We start from the raw sequence: 19,827 nt of genomic DNA on the forward strand, positions 1-19,827 counted from the left end.
GAACACTTCAGGGAAAATCCTCCAAGAAACAGAGGAAGCATGGCAGTCCAAGCATGAGGCTGCTCCAGCTCTAGAGAGCGGCATGAATGACAGCATGAAGACAAGGGATGCTATAGATCACAGTGACAGCAATAGCACAGCAACAGCACCGGAAGATGCCCAGAGGCGAAACTGGCTGTTGAGGCTGCAAAAGAGGTTTGCTCCCTGCTGGGATCCCCATTGGCTGGTGCGGGTTTTTCAGCCCTGGCAGAGCAGGCTCTGCTGGTATATCTAGCGGCTGTCCAGGCAGAGATAAGGACACGAACTGGTGGTCTGTCAGGACTGGAGAATGGATCTGAAGAGGTTCCTAGTCTTCACTGCATTTTTGCTGCATGCTACCCTGGCCTTCCCTATTCAGGTGAGAGCAGTTCCATGAAACCGTGTTTTGTCTTCTAATTGACCTGTTCTTCCTGGAGTGAAGCTGTGGAGACCCATTTTGATAAATTTATTGAAAGAAAAAAACATGAGTAATATAATTAATAATTTAGTTCCTCCCTTTGGCCTGATTTTGATGCTGTTGTTGCTGCATTTATGAGCTGTGGAAGAATAATGCCTTTTACCTGTTTGTTTTGCAGGAGAACTATGAAAACAGCACAACAAGTAAGTAGGATTTATACTGTACTTTAAAGTCATCTGTTAATTCTTGACTGTGTATCACACACTTTGCTGGTGCGTGAGTGACGCGGCTTTAGAGCATGTGAAAGCACTGACTCTCCGGCCTTTTGAATAAGGCCATGTCACCTAAGCTGTTATTGGGCCAAGTGCAGATGTGTTTTCACGGAGATGTTCTCTACGTATACTTTTGGGGTAGGGTGTGTAAGGTTAATTTAGATGTGCTTTCTCAGGCTTGAAAATAAAATTTTAATAAGACATTCTGATACTTTTCCATTATGTTAACTGTTACAAAAAGACTGCTACTCATTTGCCTCCTTGCCTACCTTGGTGCAGCAGTAAGAGAAAGGGGAGTCAGGCATCAGAGAAAGCTTTGTTTTGTGCTGGGATAGAAAACAGGTAGCACAGGCTTAGCTGAACAGCTTTTGTCAACTCACAAATAGAAGGAGGTAATTGCAGATATACAGAGACAGTCAACGCAAATAAATCCGTAGTTAGACTTCAACTACAGAAGAAACTTCCAGGTCAGGGGTGTTGTGAGAGGAAGAGGCCTTGGAAAAATTAGCTTGACATAGTTAGAGCAAGTTAATGAAAACTGACCGTTTCTTCTTCTGAGCTGCCATTTATGGCATGGAAGCAAATTATTGTTAAATTACTGCAAAGTATGGCCAAGGGACATGCTTGCTTGAGTTCAAAGTAGTCAGATGCTGGGACTCAAAGTTGCAGGGTTACTGGGTCAAACGCATACAATTACTTTTAATTTACCATTGTTACTGCTTTTTGTGCCTTTTGAGACAACTTTCAGTATTTACAGTGCAGGGAAAACATGAACTGTATCGTTTTAAGAGCTGTATCATACCAGATGTTCATTTGATCAAGGACGTGGCAGGTACCTTCTGTGATATCTCATTTGGGTTTTAAAAAGGGATTGCAGGCTTTATGTGCCTAGTAATCTGGAGCTTAATTTCCACTGGCTTTGACTAGTCAATGAATCTAGCGCCTCTTGGGTGCATGAATTCTGAATCATGTCAACTCATCTCAAAAACTTGCATCCCTGAAGAATTTTTTTTAGATGCCATGGATCTCTCCGATGCAGCTGGTGGGAACTGACTGAATTTTTCTATAATAAAGCATCATCATTACAGTGAATTTCCATTGCCACGTAACCAAAGTAACAGTATGGAAAGCCAGACTGAAGCCTTTTTGGCTCAATAAAAGCAATTCTGTTTCAGGTTCTAGATAGAGTACAAATAGGAGGACATTTGGGCAATAAACACTGTGAAAAGGGAAAAGTGCTGCAAGGTGCGATGGAGCTGGACACATCTTCTATTGAAAAAGGATGGTCAAAAAGATAAGAAACATGGACAGGCTTAGAAATAAGAACTATTTGCAGAAGTGTTCTCTGTGTCAGTGTTGGATGAGAAAAAAAAAAAAAAAGTTTTTATATTTTGACAAGGAAGTGTGCAACTGTTGGCAAACTGGAAAAGATCCCCAGAAAGGCTTGTGGCATATCCATCATACTTAAGAACAGGTCAAACAAAACAGTGGTCAGGAATAACACAGATAAAACTGTTTCTGCCTTAGGGAAAGTAGACAAACCGGATGACCTCTGGAGGCAATTTCTAAACTTTTATGATATTATAAAAATGAAGTTTCTGCTTAGAAATTTGTATATCAGATCAGATTTTCACTTCCATGTTTCTATCTGGAAACTGATTTTCGGTAGAAATCAAAAGACTTCACACTAGAAAGACACCTTAGGACTCAGAATGCTTCCAACTGCTGTCAGGTACATACCAAAGCTAAGATTATTTGCCCCATTCTAAATTATAGCCTTCATCCCTTTTTATAACCTTACTCTTTGACACTGTGAAACCAGAGAGGATTGTTGAGCTGGTTAGCCTGCACCTGTTGCAGTGAAATCTAGGGACAAAGCATATTTCTGTCTCTAGTTTCCTTTGTCGTTTTCCACACTGAAGCTGATAAAATGCTTTGCTGGTTCTTAGATGGTAAATGACCAGGATTCTGTCCCTCAGCACAATCTACTAGGAATTTTCATAGCTGTTTTTCTAAACATTAATTTAATTTCTGTGCCTATGCATTGGTTAGTGCACCCTGTTCTCCTCCATGCCAAGGGACCTGCCAAAGGCATTCCCATGGCTGAGGAGGCCTGTGCTACTGAACACTGTGCAGCTCCATTCAGAATCTAATTTGCCCCTTTTTCTTGTCTTTTTCTTCCTTGCTTTTTGCAGCAACAGAGCCTACTGAGGTAAGAACAGCTAAACCAGCTCTTTTGATCACTTTGAGGTTCAGCATTGTGAAAAGTGAGGTCAAGACTCATGTTCTTCAACTGTATCTCCATCTGTGCGGAAGGAAAACCTTCTCAGATCAACAGTGTAACGGAGTGAACAGTTTCCATCCCTATTCCATTTATTGCTTCACAATGCCCAGATATATCCCATATCCGAGGAAACTTTTGCATTCTCTGGGGTCATAGAGAAAACTCAAACTTGCTTTTTATTTATACAAGGCAAGGGAACTATCGCAATCTGTTTTGCTACAGACATGACCCCCACAGCTGGGTACCAGCCCCACAGTTCCCTAGAACCAGTATGTACCACGGCCTTTTCACTGCTGTGTTGGGAGGTGATACTGGTATGACTTCATTGGCAATTTCATCAACCTTGCAATCCTACTAGTGGGGACATAAATAAAGCTGGAAGATCTGAAACTTACTGCACCCTTCAGATTGCATTTATCAGTTCTCCTATGCCAGTTCCCTTTATGATATCCAGCTTTGCCAAGATATCAAAGAAGAATAGCTACTACACCATGGTACTACTTTACACATGGCACAGTATATAAAAGCTCAAGGCTGCACTGGTGAAAGATATTTTCAGTGGTAGCCTGGACACTTTTGATCCTTTACATGTTGTATTATTCAATATTTATGTTATAATATAAAGCATGAGATAATATTAATACATCATTCTTGCAGGTTACTACACAGGAGGATATATACGGTATGTATCATTCCATCTAAATGTAAATATTTGATAGGATATACTGATTGTTTGCTACCCAGTTACTCCAGAAAATAACACATGCTGAACACAAATTAATCTTGAGGAAGACATTTTAAATGAATGCACTCATCATAATATTTCATGTATAGCAGAGTCTCTTGGTTTTGGCCGTTTGCTTGGCCTTGATAAAAACCTCAGCTGCTACTTTTGTTAAAAATAGCTCTTCTTAGATAATGTCCTGACTTAAGTCACTTCCAAAGTTACAGAAAGCACAGAGGCCACGTGCTTGCACTTTTTATTGATACCAAGGCTTACTGCATAATACTCAGAGTTGACTGATTCAACTTGTAAAGCCTAGGAGTACTAGTAGTTGGGGACATCTGTCTGACCCATGGAAAAGGAATGCAGTTCCCTTTTCATTGGTTTCAAAGGTTTTTCAAGAGGTCAGCATGTCTGGCAGCAAGCAGCAGGACTGCTCTCCATCCTTTTTTGCTCCAGGTGTCTTATGTTGGGGGGTTGAGTGTGAACTGTGCATGCATAAAGGAAAACTGTGCTGTGAGAGTGCACAAAGGGAGCCGTGCAGCCAGCTGGCCACTCGAGCAGGACAATACACTTATAAGAACCAAAGGTGCAAGCCTTAAAATGCAATGTCTAGGGATAGATAAAAAAAAAAAAAAAAAAAAGGATGAGACGGAAAGACTGAAAGACAATGGCTTTTGGGACTGGATTAATGCCAAAATAACCACAGCTGGGAGGTTTACAAGATTGTCACTAAGCAAGTATCTACATGACTGAACACCATGCCAGTCCCTAAATAGGCTCTGCAAGTTTTATAGGCATCGCTGTAATGAGGATCTAAATGAGTTCCTGGAAACTCATCAGATTAAAAATCAGTATTCATATTTTCCCTGGGAATGAGAAAATGATGCTTTTGTATTTCTGCACAGAATCTCCATCACCTACAGAGACTTACTCTGAGGACGACGTTATTTTTAACAGAATTCTGAAAGTTAACAAAGGTAATGCCACCAAAGCCCTGCTTATAATCAATCTCTGTTGCTTTCTGGGTGTGATGTGGGAGGCACAATATCTTACCACAGTCTGTGCAGGTGTGTTTCCCATCTTACACACCATCATGTAGGAGATGCCCAGAGACAGGCTGCTGGGACTACTGTGTGGTCTGCTGAAGCCTCATGGCGTCTGAAATCTATAGTGTCAATACTGAAGATGATACCAGGTGTGAAGGCAACTGAACTATCCAGGCAGCTTGAAGAATCTTTAGCTTTCGGCATCTTTGTCATTCTTTGGACATAAAAAAGATAACTTGGATATTTGGATGCTTTATTATTTAACTGCATTTTTGTGACCGCGAGCATTGCTTGCAGTCAGTCATCGTATATCTTTGTAGTACAGACTCCTAGATAAGCTATGGTCAGTTCCATGCTCCCTGCTCCAGACTTCCTGTCCCTTGATTCTTCCAAAAATTCCCTGTTCTGTCGACTTGTAGTTCTCACATTTTCCCCCTCAGCAGTCATTCAAGAAGCTTTTCTGCTGTCTGTAGAAATGGACAACAAACATTTCTACAGTTTTCTCTAGACAACACTGACTTCTTTTTTTGGTTTGCTTTCCTTTTTGTGTTACCTTATTGGCACCTCCTGCCTTTTCCCAGAACTCTTCCTGGGCAGATATTTGATGCCATTCATTCAGGGTCAGATGATGGATGACAAAATAGTACCAAACTACGGCATCCCATGCACTATTGCAATCCCTTTCGGTCATTCCTTGTCTTGCCTCAACCCCATCCTACAGAGTTGGAGCTTCCCATCTCTCCTCTTAGCTAAGACACAGCAGCAAAGGTAGGGAAGAAGATAAAATGTCCCTCCAGCCCAATAGTCCATTTATCATGCTAGTCAGGAGCAGATGCTTAGGAAAAAATAGAAAAGTTGAGTAGAGAGTGACACTTCTCCAAGTGTGCTTAGCAAGCATCCATCAATTTATGGCTCAGATACTTCCACCCTTTCTCTCTCACCACAGACAGCTCTAAGTACTTGCAAGAAGGTGACATAGTTCCACAAAGGAGTCGCAGTGTCATCAACTGTCGTCAGTGCATTTGGCCCCAGTCAAGCGATGGGATTGTTCGTATTCCCTATGTCTTGGATCCTGCTTATGGTGGGTGCAGATTTTCATAATTTTTTTAAAAAAATTGATTTTATCCAATAAGCTTCAGGCAAAACCCTACTTTTAGTGGCCACAGAAAGAGTTGTTTAAATAAATCCTAATGATTTACTTGTGCTGTGCAAGCACAGATGAATTGTAAACTACAAAGACCTGAACAGGAAAAAGAAAAGAGATTAAATTTCCTTGAGAAGTTTGCATCCATAATGTTTTGGGTCTGGTCTCTTGGAGACAAGAATGATCATTCCCTCTAATATCTGTCAGAATACCTGCCTTTATAACATTCATGCCTACTGCAGTGTGGTTTCAATGGCCAACTTTTCATTAGCAAAATACCTTTCCATAGCTGTCTCCAGTCACCACTATCATTTAAAACAAGTAGCTGAGGAAAAAAGGCTCCTGCCTGAATCCATTTGTACAAATATCTGGATAAAGAGGATCTTGTGCCAGGCTATTAATACCTTAAATGAAATTCATCACTGAGTAAAAAGCAAGAGCGAGCCTAGGATAATGTTTCTGTCCCTCATTTGGTCTGTTTTTGAGCACATGTGAGATTTTAACAGCACCTGCTATTGTCCTTGTATGACCCCCAAAATTAACCTTTTCTTCTCCAGAGGAGAGCCACATAAAGGGGATTCATGAAGCCATGGCAGAATTTGAAACACTGACTTGTATTAATTTTGTAAAGCGCCAGACAGAACGTGACTACCTCAGCATTAAATCTGCCGATGGGTGAGTTGAATGATGTTAACACGTTATTTCTACATTTTTTTTCAACTCTTCACTATACTTATTTTGTGTTACCTTAGAGTAGAAGGAGGAATGGATTTAGAGAAGAAACTATGTTTTCTCACATTGCCATGGTATCCTCCCTGGGTACCTTGCTAGCGCAAGGACTCAGTTTGCATCAGGGACTCACCGAAGACACTGAAGTGATGCAGATTATGTGACAGCACCCTTAAGGTGGAAAGAATATCTCAGCTCATGTTTTCTGTGCGGTATAATGCACACCTGAGCACAACATATAACAGATTACTGTAGGTCTTAGGTACACAGGCAAAACCAATTTCAATTTATGAAATAAACAGTTCTCTGGATCACACAGTTGTCTGTCAAGGTCAGAATTAGAGCGTATGAGAGAACTGTTCAACACCCATTAGCTTGAAAGTGCTATTCATCTTAGCTCCAGCTCTGATACAGTGTTCAGTGTTCTGGGAAAAAAAAAAAAAAAAAAAAAAAAAAGTAATTTCTAGGGGATTAAATTCACTGTGTACAGAAAGTCAGAGCAGGAGCCTCTGTGCTAATGGATTTCTGGGAAGCTTTAGCTATGATCCTACTGTTTGTTGTTTTCTATGCCGTGGTCAGTTTTGCCCTTCTGTAGACTCTGACTATCACAGTGGACAGGAAGGAATTCTTCCACCCCCACAAGATGTTTGTGAAGCAAGGTTCTCTGTACTGTCCCTTTGCCTGCCTGGCAATAAAAATCCTGTAAGTTTTCTGTTGGTGTTCAATGCCTCTCTCAGCTGCTGGTCCCACTATGGGAAAGTAGGAGGTGGACAGACTGTCTCTGTGATGAAAGGAGGCTGCATGTGGAAAGGAATAATTCAACATGAACTGGACCATGCTCTGGGATTTTTGCATGAACATTCTCGAAGTGACAGGGATAAACATGTAAAGATCATGTGGGAGTACATCAGTCCATGTAAGTACCTTTGAACTCCTCAGTGTAGAAGGTGTAGATACCCCCTACTCTTCCCAGTTCTTCCTTCTTCCCTGAAGGGAGTAGACAGGAAGCATACTCTAAGTACAATATCATATATTACAGCTGACAGACAAGACTTCAGGAAATTTGAAAACTCCAATAACCTGGGTCTTCCATATGATTATGCCTCAGTAATGCACTATGGCCCGTAAGTAGCAGCATGCCATTGCTTTTGTTGGAACTCAAGTCTTACATTAAAACTAGTTTTGATAACAATTCTTTCCTAAATACCAGTTTCCCCATTTCCCCTTTTGAGAAAAACACTGTGAGTCAGTTCAGACAAGACACTCCTAAGATTAGTTAATTATCCTTTAGCTTTCCATTAAGGAGCCATTCACATCTTGAGATTGACTTTTCTTACTTCTCAACATCTTAATCAAGCCTTGATTGGCTTGAACAGCATTGTTAGTCATAACAACATGTGTACAATTCTTGTTCTTCCTCCAAGGCATGTCATTAAATCTTGAAAGAAGTAATTGTACTTGAAGAACATAATTTTTCATGGTTTTTTGCAGCTACACATTCACTAATACCACTGGGAAAGCAACTATTGTACCAATTCCTGATGAATCGGTACAAATTGGACAGAGGCAGGGACTGAGCAACTTGGATGTGGCCAAAATCAACAAACTTTACAATTGCAGTAAGTGTTTCAAAGCCATCCCTTCATCTTCTACTCAGATCCTTCACAGAGATGTTTGGGCACACTGCAGAGGGAGCAGTTTCTCATCAAAGACTGTGAGACTATTCTCCTAAATTCATGGTACCCATTAAGGTTACTCTGGGAAAGAATGCAAAGGTGAAGCTGGAGGCACATTGTGATAGTAAGAAAATGCTTTCTACTTCCAAATTAAATCAAACACATACATTATTGGCATAAGTGGCTGCTGTGCAACTGGCCTAACTGCATACCACGTTTGTGTGTTTCACTGGAGTAATATGGTTTCTTACAGCTCAGAAGACAGCTACAAATCCCACAAAGAGCCAAACATCTCTGTTCCTCACTGCAGTTTGTATTTAAGATTTGAGCCAAAACAGCTGTAGGCTCCTCTGAACTGGAACAGTTTCATGATGTCTTGTCCAGTTTTCAAATGTCTAAGCTGTCGTATGTATTTTTAACACTTTAATTTTAACCTCTGATAGAAGAAATTCTCCCATATGACTAGAGAAATGTATTCAAAGGGCAATAGAACCTAATGAATGAAGTATTACCCCTTGCACAGAGTAAAGCCCAAGTCCTCCCCCTAAGCTTAGAATTTAAGTATTGCAGAGACATATTTGTGCTTGACTCTTCTAACATCACTTGGCTTCCCAGTCTCAATGGAAAACAATGTCACCAATTGCAGTGAATTGAAACCTCTCACACTCTTTATAGAGGTGCAGAAAGAGATCCCTTGCTAAACTATGGAGCTAATCAGTAAAGGCTAATGCTTTTTCCAAGCACTAGTTTACTTTCTATTTTGATGCCGACGATACTTATGTATTATGTGAAAATTAGGACAACATGATTCTTCATTTTAATCAAGATGTACTAGTGCTCTGAAATGAATGCTGGCAGATCAGAAAATCAAGATCAGTCCATTCTGAAGAGATTGTAATTGTAAATGAGTGGAAGCTTTTTCAAGCCTGGTGCTGAAGCAAATGTTATTTCTTTCTCAGGTTGCTGCAGCACTGTTCTTGATACACCATCTGGGTCACTGAGATCTGCCAACCACCCAAGAAATTATTCAGATAACACCAACTGTGTCTGGCTCATCCGAACCCGATCCAGAAAGGTAATCACAGGTTAACAGTGGTCTTGGAATGTGGCATTTTGCGCTCTGTCTGCATAACAGTTGCCAGATACAATCTCTTCCATGAGAGAGATTTCAGACCAGTCTCTACTTCTTCATGTCCTTAAGCCAGGTATGGGCAAAGGCAACTGCAGAGTGAGTTGCAAATTTGAAAAACCTCCATACTGCAGAGTTACAATTTTGAAAAACCTCCATAAGTTGGGCTTCAGGTTTGCAAACTCAAGACAAAGCAATCTGATCATGGGAGCACTCAGTCACAGGCCCTTTAGATCTGAAGCCTGCACCGTCAGGGGATGAGAGGCAAGGCTGGGTAAGCAGTTCCAGTTCAGGCTTGGCTACAGCTTAGACTCTGTCTGTCTTAAATGACGCTTCATGAAAGAAGTCACAAGCATGTATGCTAAAGGCTGGTTTTCTCTTCCCTTCCAGATTTCCCTGCACTTTCAAGCCTTTGAGCTGCAGAGAACCAGAGGCTGTCAGGGTGATTATGTTAAAATTTATGATGGATCAGTCAAGTCTTCTGCAGTTCTAATGGACAAGACCTGTGGATCAAAGATACCCAATGATGTAGTTTCTTCTAGTAATTTTATGCTCGTGGAGTTTGTCACAGATGGTGCTGATACAGCTTCTGGTTTCCAAGCCACCTTTACTTCTGGTAGGTCTGAGAACAAGGAGATTGGCAAAGAAAAACAATCTGTGTCTAATTAACCTTCCTCTTCTCAGATGAAAAACATTGTTTGAGGAACTGCTCTCTACAAATGCCAGCACCTCCTACCTTGCTTTTGATATAATGGATCAGTCCTGCACTGACACCATTTATTCATTCAGGCAAATGAGGCTGTGCTCAGGACAAGTGGTGTTAGCCAGGTGATCCACTGTTTGCCCTGTCTCTCAGATATTCCTTCCATTCCAAAGCACATGCTAGTAAGGGTAACATCAATTTAATGTTGCTGCTGGTGTTACTAGCTCAGTAGAAAGAGAATAAATCATAATGCGGTACTTAAATATATTTCTGGAAAAGATGCAATTTTTAATCACACAGTTCAGAGGGCGAGACAGATCTATGGTGAACCAGGTCACCCAGCCCCATGGCAAGAAGAGAAGCAACAATTCCATGGTCAGGATCCCTGGAGTGGATCAACCTAAACGCATTTTCTTCAGTCCCATTTAATTAAGAACTAAGGCCACAACTACACAATTAAGTTACCACAGGCTTCCAAGTTAGCATGTACCAGCTGGAATAAAGAAATGCCTGTGTGCATATCTGTAGCCTACAGCAAATGTACGGCAGCACAGCTTGCCTTAGGATGAAAGAAACCTCATCTATGTCATATGACCATGTATTTGCCATGGGATAAGAACAAGCACATAGTTTGTGTAAATCCACTGAAATGCAGTAACTCATATGTATACTCAAACCAAAACAGCAATTTTGCGTTGTCTCTATGTAGTATCTGTTTCTGTCCATTATAGCTACGGAAGGAAAGAAAAATAAGAAAACTCCCCATGCCACTTTGATGTGTAAAGAACTATTAAAGAATCCTAGTTGTCAGATAAAATGTGATTTAACTCTTACACAGAGATACTACAGTTTGTGCAGAGAGCTCTGAAAGCTAAATATTCTCTCATTTCACTTACAGTGAGGACTCAAAGAAAACGTAGCATCCACAACTGACTTAATGAAGAAGAACCTATTCTTTGAATATTGAAATTATGTGTTTTCTACTTTGCTCCTATCCTGGCCTGGATCAGTATGAAATTTAATTCTATTAAGAATCGAAGTTTATTCCCCAAGCCATATCAATGTATGACCTCTATACATCTGGTGTGCTCCTCCTTTTGTCTGCACAGTTAAGTTATTACCTCTTTCTATTTAACAACTGAATAAAAATCTTCATTAAAAAAAAAAAAAATCGATTTCTGTTTTCCAGTAGTCCCTTCCAGCCATACACGTGGTCTTACTTCCTAGCTCCCTTTATTCAGTCACAAGGGTGTCTCTTAAGTATACCACTGACATCATCATAGGTTTAGTTAGTTGGCTGAAGAGAGCAGCTCCAAATTTTAGAAATTAATTTTATGATCTTCACAGTCGAGCATGAAAAGGTCTTAGATACAAACTCTTTTCCCAGCCTAACATTTAAGTTTCCAAAACTGACATCTCCCTTATTGATCCTGTTAGAACCTTAAATTGCAAGAAAGATGGACAAGACAAAACTGTTGCCAGTAAAGACGTACTATATCACAGGACAAGAGGAGGACGAGGTAATGCTGCTAGAGTTCATGTACATCTTCAGTACTTTAGGGAAGACATTTTTTGTCAGGCAAGAAGCTAAACTCTCCTCTTCTGATCTCATGAGGACAGGGAGCTCTAAGAGTAGCTCCTGGAGAGTTCATTTCATAGACTTTGCCTGCAATCACACTTCTAAAATTACATCCTCTTGACCAAGACAAGACTGTAACAGATCTGTTATTTTACTCTTGTGGCATAGACAGGTAGTTAAACGTATGACTAACCTGGATATTTAATACCTGTATGTTTAGGTCTTGAAAAAGCAAATACTTTTCTTGGGTTTACTCTGTAACGCTAGGAACCTTGGAATTTTTCTCACAGAAATACATTTCTGGAAAAGAACAGTGGGAAACGAATTTGAATCTCAGAGTAAAATTTATACAGCAAATGACAAATTATTAATTTATTCTCTTTTGTTAAAGGAGGCACCAAAAAGACTTAATTTACAAGAATTGACTCAAAGCCCTGTCTGTATTTATACTATTTGATGAAGAATCAGTCCTTATTGATGGTAGGGAAACTTTAATTCTGTTAAAGATTTCTACTTTATGCACAGTAGCTTTGCAAATGCCTCTGAAGAGCAATTTTGAGTCTTGCTTTAGAAGAGATATTTCCTCAGTTCTTCAGACACTGCAAGACAGATACAACTTCTGATATATTACTCTAGTTATTCTCAGCAGTCAAGTGTTGCTATCAACACAACATAAAAGGAGTAGTCCTGAAATATTGTAAAAAATGCAGTTCTAGAGAAAAAATGTTTGACAGTTGTCATTCCTGAGCCCCTACAAAACAAAATGGAGGAAATCATCCTGCCAAACCAGAATCGACTGGCGGATGGGTAAGGATTATTAACATCCTGGACCTTTCTCCTGGAGGAGAATTTCAGGTGAGATTAAAGTGTTCCACATGGTGATGAAAAGGCAGTTTCCAGTGATTTAGGTTCTTATGCTTGAAGGAGGGATAGTGATTTCAGTAGATGAGCTTTGTGGAGAAGAGCTCTGAACTACTGTTGGCAACGACCAAGAATTTAATAAAGCTGTGATCATCTGTGTATTGCTAAAATAAGTAAGAGATTTTCTTTTTAAGGGAAATTAAAGTAATCTGTGTTAGGAAAAAACAAACCCAGTGGACATTAAGACTGTGGTTTCCCCTTCTAATTGCACTGGAAGAGGAGCCACTTCCCTGCCGGGAGGCAGCCAGCAGAGTCCAGGCCCACAGTGGGGTTGGGCTGATCCCTGTTGCATAGGGCAGGGGTAAAGCTGGTCACAAAGACAGCCAAGATTCAGCCTGAGTATGTGACCACTCACTTGCCCCAGGGCAACTCTCCACAGATACCAGCAGCTCAGAATGTTGTGAGCAGCGCAGGACAATCACGGATTCCACCTAGCCTGGGTTCCCAGCTGGAGTGTACAGGGACAGTGGTACTAGGCAGCCAGTGTGTCTGTGTCTGGAAAAGCTTTCAAGCCTAAGGAGTTTCACATCCCCCTGCTGTGGCCAGAAATGCCCCCCACCCCAATTTCAACCTGAGAGTAGAAGCCACCCTCGTCAGAGGGATCATATCTCCACCTATTGTCCTACAGCACAAGTGCAACCTCTCTCTCCTGTAGGAGAGGGTTTCCAGCTCTAGGGACATGCATGAGGCCACAGACAGGGCAGCAGGACTAGTGGTGAGTGTCTCAGCCTAGGAATGGCTTCATGAGGCTACTACAGAATGGGTCCAGTTGCTGTTCCAAACACTCATTGTCAGTCACACACACACACACGGTCATGTCTACATCCTCTTCCTCATCCTTGATTATCTCCAGAAGAAATACCAGATAGTGCAGCAACACCGTCTTCAGAGACACCATCTTGCTGGAGAAAATACCTCCTGGGATCTCCCTTGCTGGGAGAGCAGCATCATAAATCACACCTGGAGTTGTGTCAGACCCATATCCAGGCATGTGTACAGCATCCCCTGCGACAGTAGTGGGCATCTCCCTCAAGCAGTCCTAGTTTGGAAGCTATTTCAGCAGGACAGAGCACCAGGCATATTATGAGGCTCCCCTGCAGGTTTCAGTTTCTGGGGTGCTGCCCCAGAGAGGTCAAACTGGGACTTCTGCTTCTGGTGCTGGATCAGATCCACTTTGGGCATATGGAAACCTTCACATATACAAAGCCTCCAGGGATGTGGCACAGACCATCTCTTTCAGGATGCCAGCTCTTCCTCCAAACTACATCTATAGCAATCCAGTCAGGCCAGTCCTTGCGGAGAGATTCTTAACAGAAATACGAAGATTGGCAGGAATGCTGTAGGGATGGAAACTGCCTGTGTGAGAAAGCGCTGGAAGAAGCAGCTGAACAAGGGTTACAAGAACAGCCTGTACTGATAACAAGGGACATCATTCCCGTGACACTGCTCCCATGGCACTGCACCCAGGAGGATGTCATGACCATGGGTTCTGTACACCATTCAGGCAACAGCACAGATGACTTGTTAGTGGAAGATCCTGCACTCATAAGCCAGCAAGTTTGCAGCTACTGAATGTGCTGTTCTTTTTTCCTGTTAGACCAACAGAAAACCAGACATATCCTAGCAATGACAAATAGGTTGTCTGCACACAAGAGGCTCTTCTATGGGGAGGCACAGGGCTGTAATTCCCATGCTATTTCAGTGGTGGTTCCTCCTCGTAGTCTGAACTCTTCTTCCTCAGGCACTATGCAGACGTGCGGCAATTAACTGTCACCTTGAACCCCAGACCCCGCACTGGGGTCCTTGTGATCAGTCCTGAGCCACATACAGACTGCCTGGGCTGTGCACTGTCCTGCCACGCTGCCCATGATGGCAATGACAATGCAGAGATATGGGATCCTTTACCCACACCCTCTACTCCTTTCTGTCCTGGAGATTTTTGCTCACCCCACTGCCTGTCCTTATTTCCCCCTCCACCCTCCCTCCCATGGGGTCTCCAGAGAGTGGGGAGATGCATGTGGAGAGATTCTGGCTCCTCTGTGCTGCCCATGGGAAGCACCAGTTCCTACACACGTTCAGGAGGGGAGCTAATGCCCCAGGGCAGCACACAGACCCTGGTTGGGCTGGACAAGGTGCAGGCAGCCCTGGGTGCAAGGCCTGACAGTGAAGCAAAGGTTTCTTTGAGGTCCACTGGGCACAGGACACAGAGCTGTGTTCAGAGCAGACCCTGAGCCCATGCAGGACTCCTCAAAGCAGAGACATCAGCCCCAGACAGATCCCCCTGCCCTGTTGCAGCAGGGCAACACTGGCAATGCTATTAGCAATTTTACTTGCCATACAGTTAAGTTCATGTCTTCATTAAATGATTAAGCTGGTTTTGTTTTGTTTTGTTTTGTTTTTCAGGCAACTAGTTTCTGTGGTAAACGTTACCTTATTGAAAGCCAATCTTTCTTAACCAGCTGCCACTTGGGTTAAGACACGGCTTGAAGGGGGAGACTGAAATACTGCTTTGTGGAAAAGTAGTGCAGCACTCTATACCTTAGCATCTATATGAAGACTATTTCCATAAAAAAGAAAATGAAGTTCTGTATTGTAGATCAAATGCTAACTTTTCAATAAACCTTTTAAACCTGACTGAACTAGAAAGGAGCAAACACTATTCTAAATTTAACTGCCAAAAGGATAAACAAGTTCTATAAACTAAACAAAGAGAAATGGAACAATCTGGATTTCACAGCAAAAATGAAAATCAGTTCTACATATATAGATTATATTTTCATCTGAGTTTATACCCCACTTTTTCTGTAATCTTCCTCTTGAATTTTTCTCATTGCTACACACTGATGCATGGAATACAGCTAAAGAATTTTAGCTTGGTCATTGAGGGGAAGTTCTTCTATACATTCACAGACTGCCTGTGTTGAGAAAGAAAATTTATCTATAAATGCCTTTCACATTATTATTTTATATGAAGAATATTTTTTTTTTCTTTATAGAAAGGTGATAACTATTAGTCTGCCTTTTTCACTACTTTGGATGTTCAAAAGAAAAAAAAAAGTGCAAACAAGCACAACCTTCCCCTTTCCCCTCCAGTCCTAGTACATAGTCATTTGTACCAACTACTCTGTATCTTGTTCTAACTTCTAAGGAATTGGTATGATCCTCTACGAGGAGAATCTGGGAAAACAGTTACATGTCAAACCACATTCAGAAGTTCATTAAACAGCAATATCTCTCTATACCTTAATGAATACCTGTCCTTTTAAATGAAGTGATGGGCATAAGAGTGAGAGACCTGACAAAGGAAATGAAAATAAAACATTTTCATTTGGCATTAATGGGCAAAATAGATGTTGCCTGAATTTGCCTGATTTATATCTCTTTCAGGGAAATGATAAAGCCAGTATCAGAAGGAATACTCTTTTCTTGTTGTTTTGTTTTTTTTTTTAATTATTATTATCATGTTTTCTTTGCTTATACTTAAAGAAATCTGAAGCATTTTATTCCCCTTAATTAATTTGATAATGTGAGATAGAACCATTTAATTTGGCATAACATACTGCAGTTTATATATCAGTCGCAATATCTGAGTGACTATTGTTCCTGAATTCTCATATATGAGGAAGATTTGTGTGTATGTTTAACATCTGGAAACACTGACAGCTAGTACTGTGTGATCAGCAAGTGCTCTAATCCACAAGCAGTCCATGGATTGCAGCTGAGAAGAATTATATCAGGGTAAACTTCATATTTATAAACTCCTGGAGCAAGCATGCAGAAAATCATATGTTTTAAAGTTACTGACCTAATTCCATTACATTTATTATATATTACATTTACTATTAGTCAAGGTACTGTAACTATACAGTATCTTGACTAAGTTGTGGCCCAGTACTCAAAAGGCAATTCCAGTGAAATGAACAATGACAATAATAAGAGTCCTTTTCCTTCAAATTGGTTTTTAAAAACCTGTAAATATGAAACAGCCATTCTGCCTAGAAAAAGTTGTTCTGGAGAAGTGATTATTCTTTTTTAATAACTTGAACATTCGGCTTCCTGGATATTGGCAGATCAGTGGATAAAATTTAAAATCCTTTTTCTGTGTTTTTAAGGGGGTTTGAGGAGATGATAATAGGAGGAATATAGACTAATGCACACATTCGAGATGTCTCACCTTAAACAATAAAATTGTATAAAGTGTTACTTATATAGAGACTATCTATAAATAGATAGCTATTTGCTTAAATAAATAGAAGTAAAAATTAACCGATGATAAGCATGTCAATCAATAAGCAAGCAAGACTTCCACACTGGTGGCCACTAATGAAAAAAACCAAAACCCATTTAGTTGGATTTTTAAGATAGATCTAAGAATAGTCATCATCTCCATCACCTTTTTCCATTTACACCAGCCTGATGGTATACCAGATGCCACTTGTCCGGCCTTAGGTTTTTGTTCTTTACAGAAAATACTTTCTTCTGCAGCAGTCTGCTTTTTCTAACCAACCTTCCAGTACCAAAGCAGCTGACAGCTTCTCTTTCCCCCCACGTATTGCAGTTGCAAGGTAAAACCTGTCTCAAGTTCAATATAATTTCAGTTCTGACACAAGTTTCTGATTCATAAGTGCTGTAACATTAACCATATGGTATTCAATTTTAACCCGGTATCTAAATAAGTCACATCAATAATTCCATAACCTGATGAAAACATTAACTGATGGCACTTTTAGGCAGATTTAAGTCCCTTTCAAAATGGGTATCTGTCTCTCATGGCTCCTGACAGCAGCTGCATGACAGTCTCTCATGGCTGATGTCCTGACACTGCGGGCACTGCAGGTGCTACCAAACCTCACTTCACCCCCTGCCCTCACACTGCTCTTCCCCCAGCAGTCCTAAACCGAAATCTTCCCATCCTCATCCAAAATCTTCCAGTCCATTTCTTCCTTTTTCTTCTTTCTTCACATCTCCCACGCCCATCTCTCCAGACTTATCAGCTCCCCTTCCCACAGATGTGCCAGCAAGAACAGAAAGAGCAAAATCCCCAAACCAACACAAACCAGATGGGTTTTTGGAGCCATTGTCCTGTGGCCATTTCCTCACACAACAAGACACTGCACGCCGACCATCCCTTCACATGCAGCAGCTGCCCACCTCAGGCAGTCCTGCTCATACACCCAAACCCTGATCAATCCACCCTGGGGTCAAACCAGCACCATCTTGGCAAGAGGGGCTAGTGGCAGCCATGAGGGACAGGAAGGTGCGTGAGGGTGAGCCCTTTCAAGTTAGGGGAGACAAAGTTTCAAGGCAAAATGATGGATTTTTTAAAATTCATGTATTTCAGTGAGACTTTCAGTCTAAGAACCAGGTTCTTGTCTAGTCGTTTAGTCTCTCTCAGCTGGATTGCCTAATATGTACTGCAGGTCTTCAAGCCAGGTGGTCAGATTCCACAGCAGTACCCTGTTCTTGAGTAACTAGTCCTTGGCAAACCTTTATTTCCATTTATGGGATTCAGACTTTGAAATATAAATGCGAATCACTTTAACAGTTGTTACTGGAGCCGACAGCCTTGGTCGTTTCTTCTCTCCAACTATGTCAGTTATGCAAAGGTCAGAGTTTTCATATTCAAAGAGATAGAAAATCAGCATCAAATGAGAACTTTTAATGCCACTTTGGAAATCCTAGCTGAAAAATGTCTATCCTGGTTACTGCCATAGAACAAAAGCTCCTCCTGTCTTTCAGGAAATGTCCAACTCCTCTACTGGAAAGTCCTCTTGTGGTTTTCTAACTGTCATGTCTAAGGTTGTATGCTATGAACATAATACAAACAAGTGTGTATATGCCAGTAAGTTTTAACTGCAGTCTTTCCCATTTAACTACTAAATGTGTTTACTTGAGACTATAGTATCTGAGATGGTAGTTAAGGCTCATTTTTGCTCTGGCTTTTTTTTTTATTATTTTTTGTTAAATGTATCTTGTGCATTCTTTAAGGTTCTGATTCAGCATCTACACGGCGATAGAAACTTTTACACTGGATCAGCCCCCTGAGGTGGTTGTGTAGGCAGCAGAGTGCAACCTTGTGCTGCTGAAAGGCAGGGATGGGTGTCAGGAAGCAGCAAAGGACTGGAAGTCAGCAGTGGTAATAAGACTGGTCTCACATGACAGGGTCCAGACCCACAGTACCTGCACGAGACAAGCAGGACAGAGCTAGGAGTCGTGGCCAAGCTCAGTCAAGAGCTCATGGCATCTGGCAGGGTCATGGTGACAAGGCAGGTCCATAATCAAGCCAGGAATGCAAGCCAGCAAACCAGGATCAAGTATGTTAGCCATAACCATGGTCAAACACAACCCAGTGATCACCAGGCAAGTTCATAGTGACAAGGCTGGTCCAAGGTCAAGCCAGGAAGTCAGTCCACAGGTCTGGATAAATAGGGTCCATGCCCAGGTAGAGGCACAATTGTGACAGCATTGGAGATGGATTCACCTACTGTGTAGCTTAACCAGAGACTGAAGGTGTTGGTGTGAGCTTAAATGAGGCTCCTGTGCCCATGAGCAGAAGATTTGGAGGGAGGTCTCAGGGCAGGCTGATCAGGACAATTAAAGTGCACTCAGGGACCTGAGAGCAGGAAATAAATGGTATTGGGGATGTTGCTGTTTCTGAGGTAGCAGGGTGGTTTAGGACAGGCTGAGGATGGTTCTGCAGCTGGATCCCAAGGTAACCAGATAGTAAGTATTACAGAGATTCACAAACATGGAGCTGTTAAATCATTTGCAAAATCAAAGTTTTTAAAACTTAGGAGGATGCTTAGGTAGCTGTTTGATTAATTATAATGCTTTCCCCCTCTCTCAGACCTCAGTCTGAATTACAGACCAGAGCTGCGAGGTTTTGTTTTAGGCAGTAACTATATGATGGGAGTTATTTTTTATGGCAGTTGAGTGCTCTACCTGTACTGAGAGTTAAGATGTGAACATCAATAAGCCATGCCTGTTTCTTCCATGATTTTGATGCTGCTTTGTCGTGCTGACATTTCATGCACTTATCAGTCTTATTTGTTTTGACTTTTGCATGTCAGACCACTTGATGCAAGAAGCTTTTGCTTTTCTTTCCAGTCCTTTGCCTTGATGTATCTCCACGGTGTCTACTTCTATTATACAGTTGTCTTCTAGACCATAATTTCCGTTGC

At 41.3% G+C, this 19,827-nt stretch overlaps 1 protein-coding gene across 1 annotated transcript; it reads left to right on the forward strand.

Moving 5' to 3' along the window:
* Positions 1-328: 328 nt before the first annotated feature.
* LOC141961850 (astacin-like metalloendopeptidase) lies at positions 329-11,230 on the forward strand. Its single transcript, XM_074909187.1, has 13 exons — positions 329-397; positions 615-639; positions 2,904-2,920; positions 3,650-3,674; positions 4,625-4,696; positions 5,712-5,846; positions 6,467-6,584; positions 7,376-7,554; positions 7,678-7,762; positions 8,130-8,257; positions 9,274-9,389; positions 9,834-10,059; positions 11,045-11,230. Exons 1-13 carry the CDS (start codon positions 329-331, stop codon positions 11,077-11,079), a joined length of 1,230 nt encoding a protein of 409 aa, XP_074765288.1. The 3' UTR covers positions 11,080-11,230.
* The last annotated feature ends 8,597 nt before the right edge of the window (positions 11,231-19,827 follow it).

This window comes from Athene noctua, chromosome 6 (genome assembly GCF_965140245.1).
Source record: "Athene noctua chromosome 6, bAthNoc1.hap1.1, whole genome shotgun sequence".
NCBI classification, from domain to species: domain Eukaryota; kingdom Metazoa; phylum Chordata; class Aves; order Strigiformes; family Strigidae; genus Athene; species Athene noctua.